This window comes from Suricata suricatta, chromosome 12 (genome assembly GCF_006229205.1).
Source record: "Suricata suricatta isolate VVHF042 chromosome 12, meerkat_22Aug2017_6uvM2_HiC, whole genome shotgun sequence".
Classification (NCBI taxonomy): Eukaryota; Metazoa; Chordata; class Mammalia; order Carnivora; family Herpestidae; genus Suricata; species Suricata suricatta.
The window spans coordinates 81023443-81045399 of record NC_043711.1 but is presented as its reverse complement, the minus strand read 5'-3'; the positions used below and the strand labels follow the sequence as shown (position 1 = coordinate 81045399).

The 21957-nt window shown below is 45.4% G+C and overlaps 2 protein-coding genes and 1 pseudogene across 5 annotated transcripts in view; 1 reads left to right on the top strand and 2 right to left on the bottom strand.

Moving 5' to 3' along the window:
- Nucleotides 1-7009, bottom strand: part of ASXL1 (ASXL transcriptional regulator 1) — a 96149-nt gene extending 89140 nt beyond the window's left edge. The window contains exon 1 of the mRNA XM_029916906.1: nt 6932-7009. The gene's annotated coding sequence lies outside the window, so the exon portion shown is untranslated. The remainder of the gene's footprint in view (nt 1-6931) is intronic.
- Nucleotides 7010-7143: 134 nt separating this feature from the next.
- Nucleotides 7144-21957, bottom strand: part of KIF3B (kinesin family member 3B) — a 40539-nt gene continuing 25725 nt past the window's right edge. For all 4 annotated transcript variants that reach the window (XM_029916911.1, XM_029916913.1, XM_029916912.1 and 1 more), the window contains 7 exons: nt 20314-20415; nt 19977-20099; nt 19726-19844; nt 12240-12353; nt 11486-11591; nt 8137-8315; nt 7144-7257 (listed from right to left, as the gene is read on the bottom strand). In XM_029916911.1, the coding sequence (XP_029772771.1) occupies nt 7161-7257; nt 8137-8315; nt 11486-11591; nt 12240-12353; nt 19726-19844; nt 19977-20099; nt 20314-20415 (840 nt within the window). In that variant the 3' untranslated portion in view covers nt 7144-7160. The remainder of the gene's footprint in view (nt 7258-8136; nt 8316-11485; nt 11592-12239; nt 12354-19725; nt 19845-19976; nt 20100-20313; nt 20416-21957) is intronic.
- On the top strand, nt 9038-9245 carry LOC115273708 (annotated as a pseudogene).

The window sequence follows — 21957 nt, the reverse complement described above, 5'->3', positions numbered from 1 at the left end:
CTTCTTCTAGGTCCTCATTGTGTCCTGGAAGGGCCCAGGTACATTCTCCTCCCCATCTCCCATTAGATCAAGACTCAGGGGCACAAAATAGGCATTCAACAAGATCCTGAGAGCTACGCTACCCCTGGAGGTGCGGGTGAGCCACCTCTCTCTGCCCATCCCCCCACGCCAAAAGCACTGAGGCACCCAGTGATGGCTAACCACAATTCTGGTGATAGAAACTGAGGGAAAAAAGGGGGCAGCTGCAAGAGCTACAGTTACGTCCTAGACAAATGCCACTAACAACCCAGTCGACAGATGTGACCACCACATGGTCCTTGGAAACCAGAATCTCGGGGTAAACTTCAATCATGGCAACCCTAGTACAGGGGGGCTTGCCAAAATCACATGCCCAAGACTTAAGCCATTAATGTGAAGTTCAAAATACACTTTCCAGAGCTGTTATTATGTATTTATTCACAGCACTTCTGATAACCAAATATATAGGTTTCTTCCTTCCATTCAATGACCGAATCCTTGATTCTCCAGGCACCAACAGGGCGTCCTATAGTTATGACACTCCCTAGGGTCGGCACAGACCCTACAAGTTAAGGGCTCAGGCCAAGACCGCTCCACTTCAGATGCCAGTTCAAAGTCCCAGGCTGCCACTCATACTTCTGCCCAACTCTAAACTGGCGATACCTCAGGGGTTTGTGAGACCCTCTCAAGTCCAATAACTGCTGGAACAGCTTGCAAAACTCAAGAGAGTGCTTTGGTTACTGTTACCAATTTCTTATAAAGGATGTAGCTCGGAAGAGGGAGTGAGGCAAAGCATAAGAGACTCTTGAATACTGAAAACAAACTGAGGGCTGGGGAGGGAGGGGGGAAGGTGAAGGGGGGTGATGGTAATGGAGAGGGGCACTTGTGGGGAAGAGCACTGGGTGTTATATGGAAACCAACTTGGGAATAAACTATTAAAAAAAATAAAGGATGCAACTCAAGAATAGTCAAGTGGAAGAGATGCAAAGTGCAAAGTATGGGGGGAGGGGTGTGACGGCCCTGCGCGGTCTTTGGAGATGCCACCCTCCCGGCACCTCGAAGTGTTCACCAGCCTGGATGCTCTCGGAGCCCTCATCATTTAGGGGTTTTTACAGAGGCCTCATTACATAGGCATGGCTGATTAAATCATTGCCTGCTGGTAATTAACTCACACTCCAGCTCCTCCCCCGCCACCGGGTCAGCAGCTGGGGCTGAAAGTTCCAATCCTCTCAGTGACACACTATTGGTTCCTCTGGCAACCACCCCCCATTAGGAAGCCATCTAGGAGCCCACGTAGAGTCATTTTATTAGCATAGGCTCAGACAGGGCTGAAAAGAGCTTGTTAGGAATACAAAAAAATCCTCCTAACACTTCTGTCACTCAAGAAATTCCAAGGGTTGTAGAAGCTCTTTAGGGACAAAAACCAAACATGTATTCCTCACTGAATCACCCGGGGTTTGTGTAGTTTTTTTTTCTTTTTTAAGCAACCCAGCAGATGAGGGGACAACCTGGTGAGTCACAGGAATTTCCGAGTTGCCCAGCTATGCTGCCCTGTGCCTCCCTATGAATTAGCCCCTGGTCTGCCCAAAACCCTGTCACTTTCAAGAACACACTCATAATTTTTTTTTTGAAAGAGTGCAATTCAGGTGAGAGAGAGAGAGAATCTGAAGTGGGGTCTATGCTCCCACGACTATGAGATCGTGACCTGAGCCAAAATCACCAAGAGTCGGCCACTTAACTGAGCCACTCAAGCGCCCAGAATTCTTCAAGTCACACTTTGAACTCTTGCTTTCTGGCTAATGGATTTTGAATTATTCTAAACTAATAATTATTTAGGATAAAACAAACTATGGTTTTTAACGTTTTTGGAAGAAAAGGGGGTTACGTGAACATTACGCATAGTTTGAGGACATCATGAAGAAATACAATTACAAATCCTTCGCCTAAGTCACATAGGACGCTCTTCTCTCTATGCTCTTTAAATCTGTTGGGTTTTTCTAAAGTCCTATGCTGTAATTTTTTCCCTGATAGTTCCCCAGGGTTCCCTGTAGTGAGAAGGTAAGAAAGGGATACAGATACCTCCCTGTGAAATTCGGCTTCTCTGTTCTAGACCTTCACAAACTTCCTCCCCTCCTCTCAGAGCCAGCTAACCTCTTATCCTCGCCCCCCAGCTTTTTGAAGTGAGGCTTGAACTCAATCCCAAAATCAAAAGTCACATGCTCTACTGACTGAGCCAGGCACCCCAAATCTCTCACCCTTTAGATCTCTCTGTAAATGCCATTTCTTCAGAAAGCCCTTCCCTTACTTACCCACCCAATCCCAATTAGGAACCTCTCTTGTAATATGCCATAATATCACTTCCTGGCATCTGCCGCAATTCGTAATTGTATACTTGTGTGCATTTTAACCCTTAGCCTGCCTCCTTCTCCATTAGATTACGAGTTCTGTGTGGCGAGGGCCCCAGACAGCCTTGCTTAGGACACATCCAGGGCCCAGAACGCTGTGGCACACAGCAGGTACTTAACACATAATATTAAACGGTTAGCAGCTTTTCTGTAAAGGCCTAGGATTTTCTAAACATGCCCAGTCATTGCTGAGCACATTGTTCATGGTGTCTTTTGAACACAGGGCTCCCACACAGCAAAAACTGTATTTTTAAATGGCTGCGTCAGTCCACATACCTGTGGGCTGCTGCTTTAAATGCACTGCCAATCTTCACAATGGCCCTGGAGGGTGGGTATTATTACCCCATGTTATAGACAAGGACACCAATGTTCAAAGAAGTAAATTATTATTTTTTAAAGGGATTTTTAAATTTCTTTTTTTTTAAGTTTATTTAAAGAGAAAGAGAGAGAGAGCACGCAGGAGCAGGGTAGGGGCAGAGAGAGAGAGAAAGAATCCCAAGCAGTCTCTGCACTGACAGTGCAGAGCCCAATATGGGGCTCGAACTCACGGACTGCAAGATCATGACCTGAGCCAAAATCAAGAGTTGGACACTCAACTGAATGAGCCACCCGGGCAGCCCGAGAGGTACATGAAATTCCTTATAGTCACACAGCTAGTAAGCGGATAAGGCCAGAACTCAAACCCAGCTCAGAGTCCAGGGTCTGAACCCTTTCTTCTCAGTCCCCCGGGGGGACACTCCAAGAGGCCTGAGTGTATGAGAGACCACACAACCAACACGTAGCCCATTTTTCTGATATTTCTTTTTTTTTTTTTTACCTGACGGTAAATAACATACAATATGTTTGTATTTAAAAAAGGACACATTTTAAAGTATAATATGAAATAAACTTAAAATTTTAAACACAAAACATAAATGTTAAAAGAAATATCAGGCCTATTGCCCAGGCCTCTCAGGAGCCTCCACAGAAAACCATGAGAGGCACTTACTTCTTGGTCGCTCTTTCTTCATTTTATATCCCTTAACCTATTGCTATTAAAAAAATTTTTTTTTAATGTTTATTTAATTTTGAGAGAGACAGAGACTGAGTGTGAGTGGGGGAGGGGCAGAAAGAGAGGGAGACGCAGAATCTGAAGCAGGCTCCAGGCTCTGAGCTGGCAGCACAGAGCCTGACATGGGGCTCGAACCTCTGGAACCCATGAATGTGACATCATGACCTGCACCGAAGTCGGACACTCAACCGACTGAGCCACCCAGGCAGCCCTATTGTTTTTTTTAATGCCAGCATTCTAACTCAATCTTCAATTCCCACTCTCACCCTTCTTTCACTAGAAACATTTATGTATTTAAGGAAAGTGGCAGCGTGACAGCCAAGGGCTTGTCATTTTCAAAAGCATTAGTCATTTATGAGGACACCTTTTTGTAGGTACAATAAATCTGATTGGTTTTTATTACACATCTTAGTTTAGAATCACTTTTACATTCCTAGACAAAGAGATGATACAAATAAATATCAATTGTAAAACTTAGAGCCCCAAGGATTGGCATATTCTTTGTCTAAAGGTAGCCAAAGAGAAGGTCAAGATCAATAGCAACTCCAAAGAGCCATAAAGCCCACTGCCTCCTGCCTGCCCCGGGATCACTCTTTTCATAAATAATCTCAAAAGCATTTCATTCAAGAAAACAAGGGCGGGGAGAAATGTGGCAGATTTCCAAACAGCACCAGGCAAAACCTTGCAGAGTAGACAAGAGCCAGGCCCACTGTCTGTATCCAGTTCCCTCTGAGCATTTTGATTATGGCTTTTAGAGCGTATTAATAGCCCCATTTTTGTCCACCGATGGTTCTGTGATGGCCCAAGGTGTTGTTTACAGAGAGCCTCAACCTTAAGTGGGAAACATGAGGCAGAACTGATACCCCACGTTCACAGGGAATTGACACTTCTCAAAAGCTTGGCAACGACTCTACATTCAGTGAGGGAGGACTTACAAGAGTCGGACAGGAAAAGCAGAGAGCGGCCCAGGCCTACACCGCAGAACTCTCTGACGCCCTTGGTCATGGAGGCGTGGGTGGTGCGATTCAAGCAGCATGCAGGCATTCGATGGGGAACAGTCCAACGTTAGGTCAGAGTCTCAGGAAAGTGCTTCATGCCTAGGATGTGTGGCCTTGGGTTCTAAATCCAGGGAGGTGGGAGACATGGGACTCGAAAATATGAAGCCAGACACATTCCTATTCATCAGAGCAAAGAGGGGCTGGATGAGGGGGGGCGCACACACTCTCAGACTCTTTCTCCCAGATGATCTTCTTCGATCCTGTTCAGACTTGCTTCCAGACTTCACTAGCTGCTGCTGGCGTGAAGACCCTCAGATGGCTTGGAACATTCTAGCATGACTACAGACACGAAAACCCGGTTGGTCCTCTACACAGGTGGCTCAATTCATAGCCCAAAGCAGCAGCATTCTGGTAGCAGTAAGACATTCTCCTGTCTGCACTACTGAAATATTTATCGGATCCATTAGGAGAGAAGAAAAGCACCAGAGACTGTGTGGGGAGGGACAGCTTCACCTCCTCGAAGGGTTCTACTTGGTTCCCACAGACGGCCAGCCGAACACAGCCTCGTGTAAAGCAAGCTTGTTTCAATAACTCTGCCTGTCGACTTGCCTTTCTTCTTTCACCTTCTTAGAGAGTCCCACGGTCACTCAACCACCCCCGCTCCGAACCGCCACCTTGAGACATCAGCAGTGAGGTGCTGTGTTGGCTGCCGGGTTCAGCTCTCAGATTTGCTGGATGAATATCCTCCGCCTATGGAACTCAGACTAGCTGTGAGGGGGTGCGGTGCGAGAGGCAAGTGTCACTGGCAGGTAAGCACGTCAGGCTGTCCACCTCATCATTTGGTTCCTACTCACACAGGTAAATCTTAATAAATAAGAAGCAGGGTTTGATCCCGAGAAAGATGAGGGAAGGCTCCATTATGCTCTGGGAATTGCTGAAAAGGGCCCCAGGTTCAGAGAGAACGGTGACTAAAAAGGAGATAGGCTGCCAGAGGCCAGCTCTCCGTTTGCAGACATTGCACTTGGTACCTTGTCTTTCCCACAAGTTCTGATCCAGAAATGTGCCCTGGGAACTCAGCAGCAGAGTTAAAATTTAACTCAAGGCCCACCTTCCTGGGGCACCATGCCAGCAAGGTGCACCAGGGTGGCAGACCTGGGGACGCCCATGGTCACCTCAGGCTCGGCTCAGGGACTCAGACACTCACATGGGAGCACTTCTGGCCTGGATTAGTCATTCAATGGGCCTTTGATACAGACAAAGGCAACAACTACACATTAGTGTATTTCCAAACCTGGAGGACGAGTCCTTGGTCTCTCTCTTACAGACACACACGGACACACTCGAAGGACACAGGCACCACTGTGCTTGCACACCCACACACACTTATGAGCTGCTCTCGGGGGGAGTGGGGGTAGGGATGAGTAACATTCACCTAAAGACCAACATAAAATGAAGCTTTGAATTTCAATAATACAAAAAACTAAAACTTACAGACCAAACTAGTATATGTAAACGGGGATCCCTAACTCTCTCCTCCGAGCCTATTCAATCGCACCACCACTGCTGGCCCCCACCTTGGGCTCTGGCTGCAGGCAGCCACAGTCCTAGGTGTTCTGCTGAAGGCAGGCAGGACTCCTTTGCACCCGTCCGTTATACCCTCCTCTCCCACTGCCCCGAGTCTCACGTCTCTGTCTCTGCACTGCCTGCTCACCCTTATGCAAATATGGAACAAAATGGGGAATTCCAAAGTGCCACTGTATGTCTCGTTCCCCCAGCTCTTGTCCCACCAGAGAGAGCAGAGCCCACCTCCCTTTTCCCACAAAACAGGCCCACACTGGGCATGCTCTGGATGCAAAGGATGGGCCCGGCAGGGACGCTCAGAGGCGTGCAAGGGAAGAGATGGTGACAAATGAAGAGTAAAGTGACATAGTGTATGGATGTGGCGTCGGCTTACAGATGGACGTCTTTGATGGGATGGTCGTGGCTTTAAAATTTTAAAGAAGCTGTTTCCCTAAACTCTCCAAGGAGGCAAAGGGAATGTTACTTCTATTGCTTCCAACATTCTTGGAAAAACATTTCCTTATTCAGCAGATCCCCAATGGCAGATCCCCTTCTTACTGAGGTGCTCAGATCATGCCGATCGGGGGCTTGGATCCATAAGAGAATTCTCATTCTACCTACAGGAACAAGCACCTATTCAAGTTCTAGAGTGTTTACTTTTCAACCTCACTGTCATTTTATCCTGAGACTCCAAAAGCTTGGTCCTGATCAGGTGACTCCTGATTCTGCCCTGTTGTTCACTAAGGAAGGAGCCCGGTAACAAAGAGCAGGCTAGAGAAGGAGAGGGGAGAGGAAGGGCGGTCAAGGATAAGGGAGAGGAGAGGAAGGCAAGGGAGGGGTGAAGCAAGGTCACTGGTCATTCTCTTGCTTTCCACTTGGACTATCACACTTTACCTTACCCATGCATTTCTGAGATGCTAATTAAAGGGCATTTCCCAGAGTGGCTGAGTGCCGGGTGAGGACCAGCATATTCCGACCAGATTCAGGCGGGTCATCTGCAAAGAGGCCACAGCTTCTCCCCAGGGGCACGGTTCTGAGTTTGGGCTTGGGTCCTCTCGGTGGGTTCTTGCTCGTCTCTTCTCTCAGAAGGCAAATGCTATTTACACCCTGGGAGAGGGGGAACTGGCTTTATTTTGGAACCAGCCCGCGAGACTGTGGATAAAGCTGAGATGCGGGGGCTCCCGAGGAAGAAGAGGAGGATCCCGACTTCCTTCCACTTTTGGGCCTGCAAAAGTCAAGCACATGTTTACATGTCCCGTCCCGTCTGTCTCTGATGCAGATCAGATGCCTTACCTCATCAAGGACCCTGGGCCTTTCCTCAGTGGCCTGAGAGCCAGTGTACTTTCAACTGTAAAACCGCCGAACTGGCCGCGCCTGACCCTTGGTGCGTGGCCAAGGTGTGACACCTCAGGGAAGGGACCTGGTTCTCAGAAACGGTCCTTCCATTTAAATCGGATCTTGACAGTCTTCTCCAAATTGGTAAAAAATATTAAGTCTGCTGGTAGAATTTCTTATGTTTTTAGTTTTTTACCCATTTGTTTTCCTTCAGCTTGTAATTCAAAATTTAATAAGGTAGAATTTCTAATTTAGCATCGAATTAAGTACTTGGTTATTCAGTGGGTTATTTAAGCAAGGTAAATTCAGCATTGAGGCTCAGGGCCTGGGTGGATTCAGACACACCGAGGTTTAAACCTTGGCTCTGTACCGACATCCTTGAACATGACTACTTTCTCAAATTTTCTAAACTATAAAATGGGGATTGATGATAATATTTACCTTTTTTAAGTCTTTGCAGGAAATCATGAAGAGAATTTTTTTTAAATACTAGAACTGCCTACTACGTGGTCGGGACCAAAGAAGTGTCCCTGACTTCCTAGAACCCATGTTCCTTATGGTAGGAACTGGGCACATCAGGCATTCTGGTATTCGTTACACTGGCATAATGCCTGAGCCTTAAATATTTGTGGAACAAATAAATAAATGTTGGAGCAACATGACAATACTTTCTGGCGTGTTCTCTGAAGCCTTCCATGATAAACCACAGCCTCACTTGTCCTTGTTTAAACATCTTCTGTTTAACCCCAGGTGACCAAAAGTCACTCACCTGGCCTTGGATTTCTTATTTGTGGTGCTTTCAAAGGATGACGCATCTACCTGCATCTCATCTTCATCCTGCAGAGCCGCGTCCAGGGCGGCCTGGACTTTGGGGGCGATGGCGGGGCCCTCGTAGTCTCTGGTGGTCCGGCTGGGCATGTCCAGCTCTAACAGCACGATGTTTTCTGCCTGCAGAAACCACAGCCGTAACCAGCGAGGCTGGCCCCCAACCACACACAGAGAGCACAAGCAATATAGGCCCCCTCCAAACCCCAGAACGGCACCCTTCTTATTAGTCCAAGCCCACCAAGAGCCTGTAGAGACAGTTTTATAACGTTTTTCCCGGTGAGGGTACAGATGATTTTTATCTTCTTCTCTAGGCTTTCCTTTAGTTCCTTTTTTTTTTTAATGTTTTATTTTATTTTTGAGAGACAGAGACAAAGTACGAGCAGGAAGGGACAGAGAGAGAGAGACACAGAATCCAAAGCAGGCTCAGAGCTGTCAGCACAGAGCCTGATGCGGGGCTCAAACCCACGAACCATGAGATCATGACTTGAGTGGAAGTCGGCTGCTTAACCAACTGAGCCACCCAGACGCCCCTCCTTTAGTTCCTTAAAAAATAATTTTTTTAAACAACGAACATGTAGTATACCCTAAGGGGAATAATCAGGGAAGAAGAGTAAGTAGGACCCATTTATGGCAAACAACGCAAAAATATAAAGAAGTCTAAAGATCATAATCACTGATAATCTCACCACCCTCAGCAGCTCTGATGAACCTTTTGGTTGCTGAGGGGAGGAGGCGGGCCTAGAGTACGTATGTGGATTGTGTGTGGCAGCGTGCAGAATGTAATCACATTAAAAAAAATTGGGGGGGGGGAGGGATCTTTGAGCTCGCCAAGGAGACACCCTCCCAAGTTGAAAAGATTTATGGACAAGAAATTATCATTGAAATTAAATGGTGGCAGACATGTCCAAGGAATATTGCGGGGTTCAATCCCCTTATGAATCCTGTAATAGATGAATGTGTGGAGATGGCAACTAGCGGCAGAACAATACTGGAATGGTGGTAATTCGAGGACACAGTATCATCATGTTAGAAGCCTTGGGACGAGTATAAACAATGGGTGTTTTCACTGGAAGAAACCAACTGCTTCCACATGTCCCCTCCATGGCACCTTTTTTACTACAATATAAAAATCAGGTCGTGCATTTTCATATTGAACTTTTTTGTTAAATAAACTTTTTTAATAGTCAAATACGCTTTCTCAGACATTGTGAACATGGAAAATTGAATGTTAGCTCTTATTCTAGTTTTTTCTAACATAAACTGTTCCTGGTTGAGACTGATATGTTCCAAAGCTTTTATACCTTAATATTGAAGAATCTGATTAAATGTAACACATGGCAAGCAATAAATAAATAAATAATAAATAAATAAAAATAAAAAATTTTTTAACATTTATTTGTTTTTGAGACAGAGAGAGACAGATCATGAGCAGGGGAGGGTCAGAGAGAGGACACACAGAATCTGAAACAGGCTCCAGGCTCTGAGCTTGCTGTCAGCACAGAGCCTGACAAGGGGCTCGAATCCACAAACTGTGAGATCATGACCTGGGCCAAAGTCGGATGCTGAACCGACTGAGCCACCTAGGTGCCCCTGTACTACATTTTAAAAATCATCCTGGGCCCTGCCTCATAATTGGCCTCACAGCTGGATTCCATCAGCTGATAGCCTGTGGCGGGCCTTTCCCTGCCTCCTGCACACCGAGATGAGTGTGCAGAGGGAAGAACGCCCAGGGTGCACATCTCCTCCTCCAGTTCCTCTGGCCCAGTGCGGCCCAGGCCCCAGAGCTCCAGAGGGGGCAGGAGGCTGCCGCTGCAGGGAGAAGGTGGGGAGATGGAGTGGCTCCATCGATAGACCTCATATATGGAGATGCTGCTTGAAATCTCTCTTAATGGAGTGGGTCCACCATAAAAACATTGGAGAGCCACTGCTTTGTAGTCTACCTTCAGATCAGGTTAGGCCCCTGGAAAACCACGTTTGGATTTGTAGACTTTGAAATCATGCTGTTTTGAGACATGAAATAATGCACAAGGTGTGTACCCTCTGAAACTGCTAAGAAAAAATCCTTCTGAGGACTCCACCTGATACATCATTCACCTACCACTAGAGAAAACCCCACCTGATGGATCTTTTCTGCTTTTGCTTCCTTTAGCTCAAATAACTCAGTGCCAGGAAAAACAGCACCTGATGAACTAATTAATCCCCATCTGATTTGCTCTGGAGGCTAAGGGAGAGTCAAAAACAGTTTAAATTTTTCAAGTGAAAATTTTTCATTAAAATAATACAGGTTCCCCCCCCAATATAAAATTCAGATAAGCAAGGGTGCCTGGGTGGCTCAATCGGTTTAGCAGCCGACTCTTGATTTTGGCTCAGGTCCTAATCTTGTGTTTCTTGTGTTTTGTGAGATAGAGCCCCACACAGGGCCTGCTTGGGATTCTCTCTCTCCTCTCTGTCCCTCCCCCTGCTCACGTGTGTGTACACACATACTTGTTCTCTCTCTCTCTCTCTCAAAATAAACTTTAAAATACCGACAAGCAAAAAGAAGGCAATTTAAATTGAGTGCACGTCCATTAACCAGAGATGATCAGTTCATATTTGGATATATTTTACAGCTTGTTTTATTCACATCTAAACCTCCACTACCAACTGTTTTACAACTTAACACTGCACTGCGTCTCCTGTTTCATCCACTTACCAGATACCTACGAAGCCACAAGACCTGCTGCTTAGAGGAGGAGGGAGGGTTCCATTAGAGAAACCAATAAAGGGCTTGAGTACATGCCTGGCATACAGCAAGCGCTTATAAATAGACGCGGGTACAGTGTTATTATTGTAAAATATGCTTGGTCGTTAAATAGTCCTCCATTATGCCACTTTAAATAACTACCTGACCGAGCCACACTCCGCTGAACGGCCGTACCGGAGTCCCTGAACTCCTCTCCATCTCCTGTCGTCACGCATCGCACTGCGTCCAGCATTCACACAGGGCCATTCGCAGGCTTCGTGTCGGTTCGCTGGCCATGACGGACAGTGTGTTTGTACGCTCCTCCTTCCCTAGTCCTAGTTTTCTAAATCTCATTCTACTTTTAGCTTTTATTCATAAGTATTTGTTCTTTCTAGTTGCTATTCTTTACTATGTGGTATAACTGTTACGTTAATAAAAACGTCCTCAGAAACCTCTGCAAAGACTCAGGAAGCAAACTCTGTAACTTTGCAGAATGGTGCGTAAGGGTTTATATAATCTAAACTCCTCGAAAAGAGGAAGGAGAGTAACACATGGATGATCTTCTCACCCTGTATCGGGCCTCTGGACGAATCATCATGGACATTCTTGCGTGTTGGCTCAACGGTCTCTTATATCCCACAGCTGAGACTGGCCGCTTCATCATCTGCTGGTTCCTGGAAATGGACTGCAGTGGTTAAAGCCCTGGCTGGAGTGTGTCCCACAGTCCCAGGACCATCCTGTGGAACCAACTCTCAGAAGACGCTGAGCCTATTTAAATAGAACCTGAACCTAGTAAAGCCTTGGACTGAGGGCTGCCAGGCAAATGGGGCAGGAGCCGCATTCTGATTCAAACGCTTTGTGTCATGCATCTCTTAAGCTGGAAGGGATGAGTTCACCATCCAGTTCTTAGACGGCAGGCGTAAAAGCACGCTGTCAATATCCCCCACCTCCGCGTCCCTGGCAGACGGTCTCCCATGATTCCAGCAAGACCAGGCTTAGACTGAAAATCTCAACACCGCGCCAGACTGCCACACAAGACGGCACCCAGATGCCCCCCATCTGGCCTAGCATACTTCACTTGACAGCTGAAGAAGTAGAAATTCAGGAACTTGGGAAAGGTGGCGAGTTCACCATGGTGGTCTTCCAATTCCTCCCACCGTTCTGCCATCTTTTACTTTGGGGACCTTGGCAGTCACAGGGTCCGAGATACAGTGGGATCCAATTCAAATGATTCACACTGTGTTCATACCAAATCCCTCAGCCAAGGCCAGCTTATCAACATTCTTTCCCTCCTCCCCACCTTGAAGTCAATAGGGACTTACTCCAGTCTGGTTATAGGATGTAATTTCCAATGATCTTCCTCTTCGTCAAAGAAGGATCTGTTCATAATTTTACTTTTTTCTTCCAGGGGGATAAAGTTTTCTATAATAAGATGCCTGTAAGAACACAGAGACACAAGTGAACAAAGGTCGAGAAAGACTGCAGATGGGGTACTGGCTACCTGGTCCGTGTGTAGGAAGCCATTAGATGAGAGGCAAGCCGCTCAGCAAACATTTCCTGGGCAGGCACGACGGGCCACCATCATACAGAGAGCTGGGGTACAGACACGAATGACACTTGGTCCCTGCCTGAGGCAGTGAGGTAACTGTGCGGCCGTCTTAGCTGGTGACAGGTGCCAACAGAGGGCTGCCCTGGGACCACAGGGAGCCACTTCTGCCAGAGGAGGAGAGGCCTGAAGAGGGGAAAAGACTGCAGAAAAGTGACCATGCCTGAGCTGTATCGGAGTGAACGTGTGCTAACCGAAGTGTCTTCGAGAGGGCCACAGGTACTGTCAACCCAGCTCGTCAACTTCCAAAATACTGAAAACCGATTAGGAGTTAAAAGGCCTTCTTCTCATCCCATGGATTGTTGCCCAAGCTAGAAACCTCTCCATTACCATCACCAGGACAGAGAGCAAGACCGAGCAGCCTCAGTCCCTCAGACCACTGAGAATAAAGACCATTCCTGAGAAGACCCTCTGCCTCAGAAATGCCGGGGAACATGGCAAACAATGAAACTGGAACCCACGGGGTGGTGTCTCTCCATGGTGATGGTGATGACTGTCCCCGGCCACATCTCTGTATTCAGGCTTTCCAAACCTCAGGACCGAACAATGCCAAAGGGGTATTAACTGGGAGAGACACACAACAAACACCAGGGAGGTAGAGGTGTGGGTACTGACCTTGAGAAAGAGGCTGACTCACTGTTTATTTAAAAGATATAAATAAGAGAAACAACAATGAAAATGGCTTCCCTGGTTCAGAGAGATTAAATTTTCTATTCATTTTATTTGAAATGTGTAAGAAATTATTTTTCATGGCATGTATTGTATTTTTTCTGATTTTTAAAGCTCCTATTTACAGTAGAAAATGTGAAAAATATAATTACATATAACCTCACTATCCAGAGATAGCTATTATTAATAGTTTGACATATTCTGCTGATTTTTCTTCTAGGGGTACATACCTAGACAGAGGGCAGACTCATTTAATTTTAAGAGCTCCTTCCAAATTTAAAACTTGGTCATTAAAAGAATCCCTCCGAAGAGTTCTTTAAACCAGGGGTTGGGGCGTCTGGGTGGCTCAGTTGGTTAAGCGTCTGACTTGGGCTCAGGTCATGATTGCGCCATTCATGGGTTCAAGCCCCATGTCAGGCTCTGTGCTGATAGCTCAGAGCCTGGAGCCTGCTTTGGATTCTGTGTCTCCCTCTCTCTTTGGCCCCTCTCCCCCACACTCTGTCTGTCTGTCTCTCTTTCTCTCAAAAATAAATAAAACATTTAAAAAAAGAAATAAAAATTCCAGAAGTGCCTTGGTGGCTCAGTCAGTTAAGCATCTGACTTCAGCGCAGGTCATGATCTCATGGTTCATGAGCCCATATTGGGCTCTCTGCTGTCAGCGCAGAGCCTGCTTTGGATCCTTTGTCCCCTCTCTGGATCCTCTGTCCCCTCTGTCTCTCTCTGCCCCTCTCTCGCTCTCTTTCAAAAATAAACATTAAAAACAAAAATTCCAGGGCCATGTGGTTGGCTTGGTTAATTAAACACCCGACTATTGATTTTGGGCTCAGGTCATGATCTCACAGTTTGTACGTCTGAGTCCTGTGTCTCAGGCTCGGTGCTGACAGTGCAGAGTTTGCTGCGGATTCTCTCTCTCTGCTTCTCTCCCACCGACATGCACATACTTTCTCTCAAAACAAATAAATAAATTTAAAAAAAAAGAAAAAGAAAAAGAAAAAATTCCAGCTAGGGGCAGCTGGCTGGCTCAGTCAGTAGAGCATGCAACTCTTGATCTCCAGGTTGTGAATCTGAGCCCCATGTTGGGTGTAGAGATTACAAAAAGGAAAAGAAAAAGAAAAGTCCCTACTAATGTGGAAGGACTGATAGAGAAAAAACAGTATTTTGCAACCTGTAATGAAATAATAATTCCAGACAAATTATTGTTGGTTGAAACCATTATTAGCTCAATGGGTCTCAAGCAGGCTGCACATTACTATTGCTTACAAAGTTCTGAAAAATATCTTGCCCGGACCTCATGAGAGATGAATAGTTCTCAAAATGTATTCACAGAAGCAACAGGAGCAACGGTTGGAACTTGTTAGAAATGCATATTCTTGGGGCGCCTGGGTGGCTCAGTCGGTTAAGCATCCAGCTTCGGCTCAGGTCATGATCTTACAGTTTGTGGGTTTGAGCCCCACGTTGGACTCTGTGCTGACAGCTCAGAGCCTGGAGTCTGTCTTCGGATTCTGTGTCTCCCTCTCTTTCTGCCCCTCCCCCACTCATGCTCTGTTTCTGTCTCAATAATAAATAAACATTAAAAAAAATTAAAAAAAGAAAATAAATGCAAATTCTTGGGCCCCATCCCAGATGTACTGAATTAGAGTCCTCGGGTGTGGGGCCCAGCAATCTGTATTTAATAAGTCCCTTAGATGACTTGGTGCCTCCTAACATTTAAGGACCACTGCCCTAGAACAATTAGGTCAGAATATTTGGGGTGAGGCCTAAGCTCCGTCCTTTTTAAAAATTCCTCAGATGACTTCCGTGTGCAGCCAAGGTTGAGAACCCATGCTTCAGAGCTACCTTTCAGTTAAAATCCAGACTGTGAATTATTTCCACAGGCTGTCCCAGCTTAATAAGTCAACTGTGAAAAAAAAAATTTAAAGGGAAAAGGGATTGCTCCAGATTAAAATAATACGCTTAAGAGAAATAATAATCAAATGCAATATGTGATCTTTGTATAGATATTAATACAAACAAACCCATAAAAACTGAATATGGGCAAGGCATGAGATAATACTAAGACACAATGTTCGTTTTGTTAGGTAGAAAGATACTGGGTAAACAAAAATCAACTGTATTTCTATATACTAGCAACAAACATTCTGAAAATAAAATTAAGAAAAGAATTCCATATACAATAGCAAAAAAAAATCAAAAACTTAGGGATACAATAACAAAAACAGTGCAGGGGCACCTGAGTGGGTCAGTTGGTTAAGTGTCCAACTTGGCTCAGGTCATGAACTCGCAGTTCATGAGTTTTATCTAGTCTACATTGGGCTTTGTGCTGACAGCTCAAGAGGCTGGAGCCTGCTTCAGATTCTATACCTCTCTCTCTCTTTCTCTCTCTCAATCAATCAAAAAAATAAAGATAAAAAAGTTTTTTAAAAAGAAGTACAAGGACTTGTACACTGAAAACTACAAAACATTCTTTTTTTTTAAACATCTCTTTTTAAAAACTTTTTTTAATGTTTTATTTATTTTTGATACAGAGAGAGACAGAGCATGAGAGGGGCAGGGGCAGAGAGAGGAAGAGACACAGAACTGGAAGCAGGTTCCAAGCTCTGAGCTAGCTGTCAGCACAGAGCCTGACGCGGGGCTCGAACCCACAAACGTGAGATCTGACCTGAGCCGAAGTTGGAGGCTTAACCGACTGAGCCACCCAGGCGCCCCTACAAAACATTCTTAAAAGAAAAAGAAGAGGGGCGCCTGGGTGGCTCAGTCGGTTAAGTGTCCGGCTTCTGGCTTCAGCTCAGGTCATGTTCTCACGGTTTGTCCGTTCGAGCCCTTCTTCGGACTCTGTCCTGACAGCTCAGAGCCTGGACCCTGCTTCGGATTCTGTGTCTCCCTCTCTCTCTGACCCTCCCCTGCTCATGCTGTCTCTCTCTGCCTCTCAAAAATAAAAAATAAAAATAAAAAATAAAATTTTTAAAAAATTTATAAAAAGAAAACAAAGATTTTTGGGGGGCGCCTAAGTGGCTCAGTTGGTTACACATCCAACTTCGGCTCATGTCATGATCTCGGTTTGTGAGTTTGAGCCCCACATCAGGCTCTCTGCTGTCACAGCAGAGCTTGCTTTGGATCCTCTGCCCTCCTCTCTCTCTGCCCCTCCCTTGTTCACACAAAAAACATTCAATTTTTATTTAAAAAAATTAAAGAAGATCTAAATAAATAAAGAGACATCCCATATTCATGGATCAAAAGACTTAACTGTTAAGATGACAATACTCCCAAACAATGTCTAGATTCGACACAATCCCTATCAAAATCCCAGCTGGCTTTTTCATAGAAATTGACAAGCTCATCTTAAAATGTATATGAAAATGCAAGAAACCTTGAATAGCCAAAAACAATCTTGAGAAAAAGAACAACAGTCCGAGGACTCATACTTCCTCATTTCAAAACTTACTACAAAGCTACAGTAATCAAGACAGCATGGTATTGGCATAAGGACTGGCAAAAAGATCAATGGAACAATATTGAGAGTTCAGAAATAAACCCTTAAGTTTATGGTCAACTTATTTTCAACAAGGGTGCAAAGACAATAAAAGAAGACCCTTCAATAAATGGTGCTAGAGGGGCACCTGGGTGGCTCAGTCAGTTAAGAGTCCAACTCTTGGTTTCAGCTCAGGTTTCATCTTACAGTTTCGTGAATTCAAGCCCCAAGTCTGGCTCTGCGCTGGCAGCATGGAGCCTGCTTGGGATTCTCACTTTTTCCCTCTCTCTGCCCCTTGCCTGCTTACACTCTGTCTCTCTCAAAATAAATAAGCTTAAAAAAAATTATATAAATGGTGCTGGGACAACTGGATATCCACATACAAAAGAATGTACTTGGAACCCTACTTCAGACTATACACAAAAATTAACTCACAATGGATCATAGACTTAAACGTAAGACCTAAGACTTTAAGACTCTAAGATGACCCAAGGGAATTGAAAACATAAGTGCACAACAAAACTTGTACACAAATGTTCATAACAGTAGTATTCCTAATAGCTAAAAGACAGACAAAACCTGAAGGTTCATCAACTGATGAATGAATAAATAAAATGTGATACATTCATCCAATAGTACTCAACCATAAAAAATAATGAAATACTGGTATGCACTATAACACATATGACCCTTAAAAACACTATGCCAAGTGAAAGGAGCCAGCCACAAATGGCCACATTACAAAACAACAACATGTGGAGCACCTGGGTGACTCAGTCAGTTAAGCCTCCGACTTTGGCTCAGGTCATGATCTCCTGGTTCTCAAGATCGAGCCGTGCGTCAGGCTCTGTGCTGACAGCTCGGAGCCTGGAGCCTGCTTCAGATTCTGTGTCTCCCTCTCTCTCTGCCCTTCTCTTGCTCACACTCTGTCTTTGTCTCTCAAAAATAAACAAACAATGTAGATACAATACCAAAAGTTTAAGCGACAAAAGAAAACACAGATAAACTGGGCTACCTCACAATTAAAATCTTTTGTGCCGCAAACAAAATACCACAAAGAAAGTGAAAAGGCAACCCACAGAACGGGAGAAAATACCTGCAAACCAAGTATCTGATAAGGGACTTGTAGCCAGAATACATAAAGAACTCTTACAAATCAATAATAAATAATCCAATTTTAAATGGGCAAAGGATGTGAATAGACATTTCTCCAAAGAAGATATGCAAATGGCTAAAGCATATGAAAAGATGTTCTACATCATTAGTCATTACAGAAATGCAAATAAAAAGCACAGTGAGATACTACTTCATACCCATTAGGATGGCTACGCTCAGAAAGACAGACAGTAACAAGTGTCCACAAGGATGTGGAGAAATTGGTGGTGGAAATATAAAATGATGCAGCCATTCAAAACAGTCTGGCAGTTCCTCCAAAAGCTAAACAGAGTTACCACATGACCTAAACAATTCCACTCCTAGGTAAATAGCCCAGAGAAATGAAAACATGTCCATACAAAACCTTGTATGTGAATGTCCATAGCAGCAGTATTCATAACAGCCAAAGAACGGAAACAACCCAAAAGTCCATCAACTGAGAAATGAAATGTGCGTATATCCGTACTATCCAGTATCATTCAGCTTTAAAAGAGAATGACGTCCTGACATGCTACAACATGGATGACCCTTGAAAACACGTTAAGTGAAAGAAATCAGTCACAAAAGGCCATGTATCATAAGATTCCATTTATATGAAATGTCCAGAATAGACAAATTTATAAGACAGTAGACTAGTAGGTAAATCAGGGCTGGGTGGGGGGGGGGTGGGGACAGGTAATAAGGAATGACTGCTGATTCAGGGTTTCCTTGAGGAGAAGGGGGACACAAAAATGTTCTAATACCAGATTGTGATGATGGTTTTACAGTCCAGTAGACTTGTATACTTTTTTTTTTTTTAAGTAGGCTTCATGCCCAGCACAGAGCCCAATGTGGAGCTTGAACTCACAACCCTGAGACCAATATCTGAGCTAAGATAGTCAGATGTTTAACCAACTGAGCCACCCAGGCACCACAACTTGTATACTTAAGTTTTTTTTTTAATGTTTATTTATTTTTGAGAGAAAGAGAGAGACAGAATGAGAGTGGGGGAGAAGTAGAGAGAGGGAGATACAGAATTGAAGCAGGCTCCAGACTCTGAGCTTTCAGCACAGAGCCTGACACAGGGCTCAAACTCACGAACGGTAAAATCTTGACCTGAGCCAAAGTTGGACGCTTAATTGACTGAACCACCCAGGCGCCCCCGACTTGTATACTTTCAATAGGTGAGCTGTATGGTATGTGAATTATATCTCAGTAAAGCATTTTTCTTTTTAAGTAAAGCATTTTTAAAAATAGCACTGGGTGGGCGCCTGGGTGGCTCAGCAGGTTAAGCTTCTGGCTCTCGATTTCAGCTCAGGTCAAGATCTCATGGTTTTGTGAGTTTGAGCCCCACCTTGGGCTCTGTGCTGGGAGTGCAGAGCCTGCTTGGGACTCTCTCCCTCTCTCTCTGCCCCTCTCCTGCTCATGCTATCTCTATTTCTTTCAAAATAAATAAGTAAAAATCTTCTTATAAAACTTAAAATAGCATTGTGATCATATGTGTAAGTATGCAGGAGGACGATAACATAAGATTACCAGGTCATGAGGTTTTAGAATATTTCTCTGACAGATGAATGACAAAAGGTTGTTTATCAATGAATCTCGGTGGTGGGTATTTGGGTATTCATTATACCATTCAGAAAATTCTAGTTAATGAAAGATTCTCTCTTGTCCACAGAGGCTGGAGCCTTTAAAAGCTTCAAGAAGGTGGGGTAGAAGGAAACCTGGAGATCATCTGAAGTCATTCACTTAAGAGATGGGGCCCAGAGACAGAAAGTGACTTTCTCCAGAATAAACAGAAAACACACAAAGTGGCAGGAGATGAGCTAGAGAGAAGTAGGCAGGGGCCCTGTCCTCAGAGACATGTTTCTTACTGAACAAACAACCTCCCGGCAAATGGCTGGGGGGCCACGAAAGGCCCAGAACTTACTTGAGTTTCAGCTCCCTGGTGAGCTCATTCTGAGTCTGCTCCAGCTCCTGACGCTCCTTGATGTGTTCCTCTTGGAGGTCGTGGATCTCGGCCTTCACCGCCTGCAGCTTGGAGAAGAGCTGGAAGCGAGGCGAGAGGCCGGTGAAGAGGCCGTTGAGGAGGCCAGCCCTCCAGACAGCAGAGCTCTTCCCACCCCTCCACCCCCCGCCCCGAGTCTCAAGACACCTCTGCCTGGCCTCGGTCCTTTATACCTTCTTGAGCTTTTTGGTCTTGATGTCCACTTCTTGTTGCAATGAGCTGTACGTCTCTTTAAGTTCCAAGGTCTCCTCATCTCGACTTTCCATCTGTTGCTGGATTTCTCTTTCTCGACGTTTCTGAGCAACATCACAAAATTCATCAGCTTGCCTGGACACAATGTCTATACAAGAACACAGGGCTGGGGGCTCCGATCAGAGTCTCCCATGGGAAGGGCTAATTAAGCACCTCGTTTCCACTCCCTCTGAAGAATCTGATTCAAGAGACATTTGCTCTGTAGCGTCAACACACCTTATCCCACCCCCTTCTCCTCAAAAAGGAATGAAAAGTCACCTGTTCTGCGATTTCCTGCCGTTTCTGCTCCAAGATTTTCTGCTGTTCATTTGTATGATCTACTATATTTTTCCCTCCAACAAGCAGCTTACTCTCCATGGCCTGAGTGAGAAAAAAAGTAGAATCCGTCCGTGACTGATATCCTTCAGAACAGATCTTCTCACAGGGAAGCCTGTAAAACACAGCAAGCTCAGGACTGAGCCAGAAAGGTGAACTCTGCGGGAACCCAGGCTGTGCTCAGCAGTGTCCTTACTATCATCGACGTGGAGGTTTCCCTTAGAAACACTGAAGATATAGCTTCCCCAGGCATACAGGAATTTCAACTTTCTTAAAAAAACCTTTTTTTGGTTTGTATGTACCAAGCATTGACCCTACTTAAGATATATTGAGTACCTCCTACGTGCTAGGTACTGGGGATGCAACTGAATACGAATCACAAGGCTAAGGAGTCCCCTGAGGGCCACGGACCAGTAAGTAGGCTCTTACCCTATGGAGTCAGATGCCATCATGAGGAAAAGACAGTAATAATGGCAGGGAGAGAATTGAGGCTTTTAGAGGGAGTCAAGAAAGGCTTCCTGTCTCAAGAGTGCTGATGGAAAAACAGGAATAAGCAAAGAAAACAAAAATGTTGCATGTGTGAGAGGGTGGGGTAGGGAGTCCTGATATATGAAGCTGGCAAAGCAATTATGGGTCTAGTTCAAAAACCTCAAAGACTAAACTTGATCCTGAGAACCATGGGAATCATACTGACTGTTCTTTGAGCATAACGGTACACAGATTTGTGTTTTAGAAACATTCTTCCTCCACCACAGGAAGGATGACTGGACAAGCGCAGGGCTGGTGGAGGGAGACCAGGATAGAAGGCTGTTCTGAGGCTCCAGGCCTGCGCTAGGGCAGGAGTGGTGGGAGGAAACAAAGAGGACGGGCCCGAGAGCGCCGACGGCACAGGATTCGGAGGCCCTGGACCGGCTGGGCCATAAGGGAGAGCGAGGGACAGCTAGCAGGGATCCGGTTGACTGAGAAAAGGCAGGCAGGAACAGGCTCTGGGTGGCCGCGGGCATCTCTGGAAATGGCCAGTAGGCAGAGACTATCAGGCTTGGATATCAGACAGCTCCGGGCTGGCTATACAGATAGGACATCTTGAGCATTCAGAGGGTGGCTAAAGCCATGGGAATGATTTGCTCCTGAAAAGCATGGAATCCAAAAACTCCACAAGCTTGTTTTAAAGAGACTTATGCACATTAATGGTAGCCCTGCTGCCATCTTTCAGGGAGCCCTTGAGCCTGTTCTCTCTTCTCTCAAAATGGAAGTGGCTGGACTGGATTAGCAACCATCCCCTGCTCCGCTCGCGCGTGTGCACACCCTCCCCCCCCCAACGCACACACTTCTTCCAGCTCTAAAGTACTCCTATCCTATGATTTTACAGCATCCAGGGATCTCAAGAGACATAAGTAATACCATTCTCCCATAAACAAAATGTCTGAGAGGTTCAGTGACCTGGAGATTATGTTGAGTCATGCCACACTTGGCCTCCAAGAGTTGCCCGAATGACCCAAGTTGCTTAGAGAGTTTAGGTGCTCCTGGGCTTGAATAATGGACGGGGTCCTAAAACCCAGCATGCAAACCAAACATGGGCACACCCTG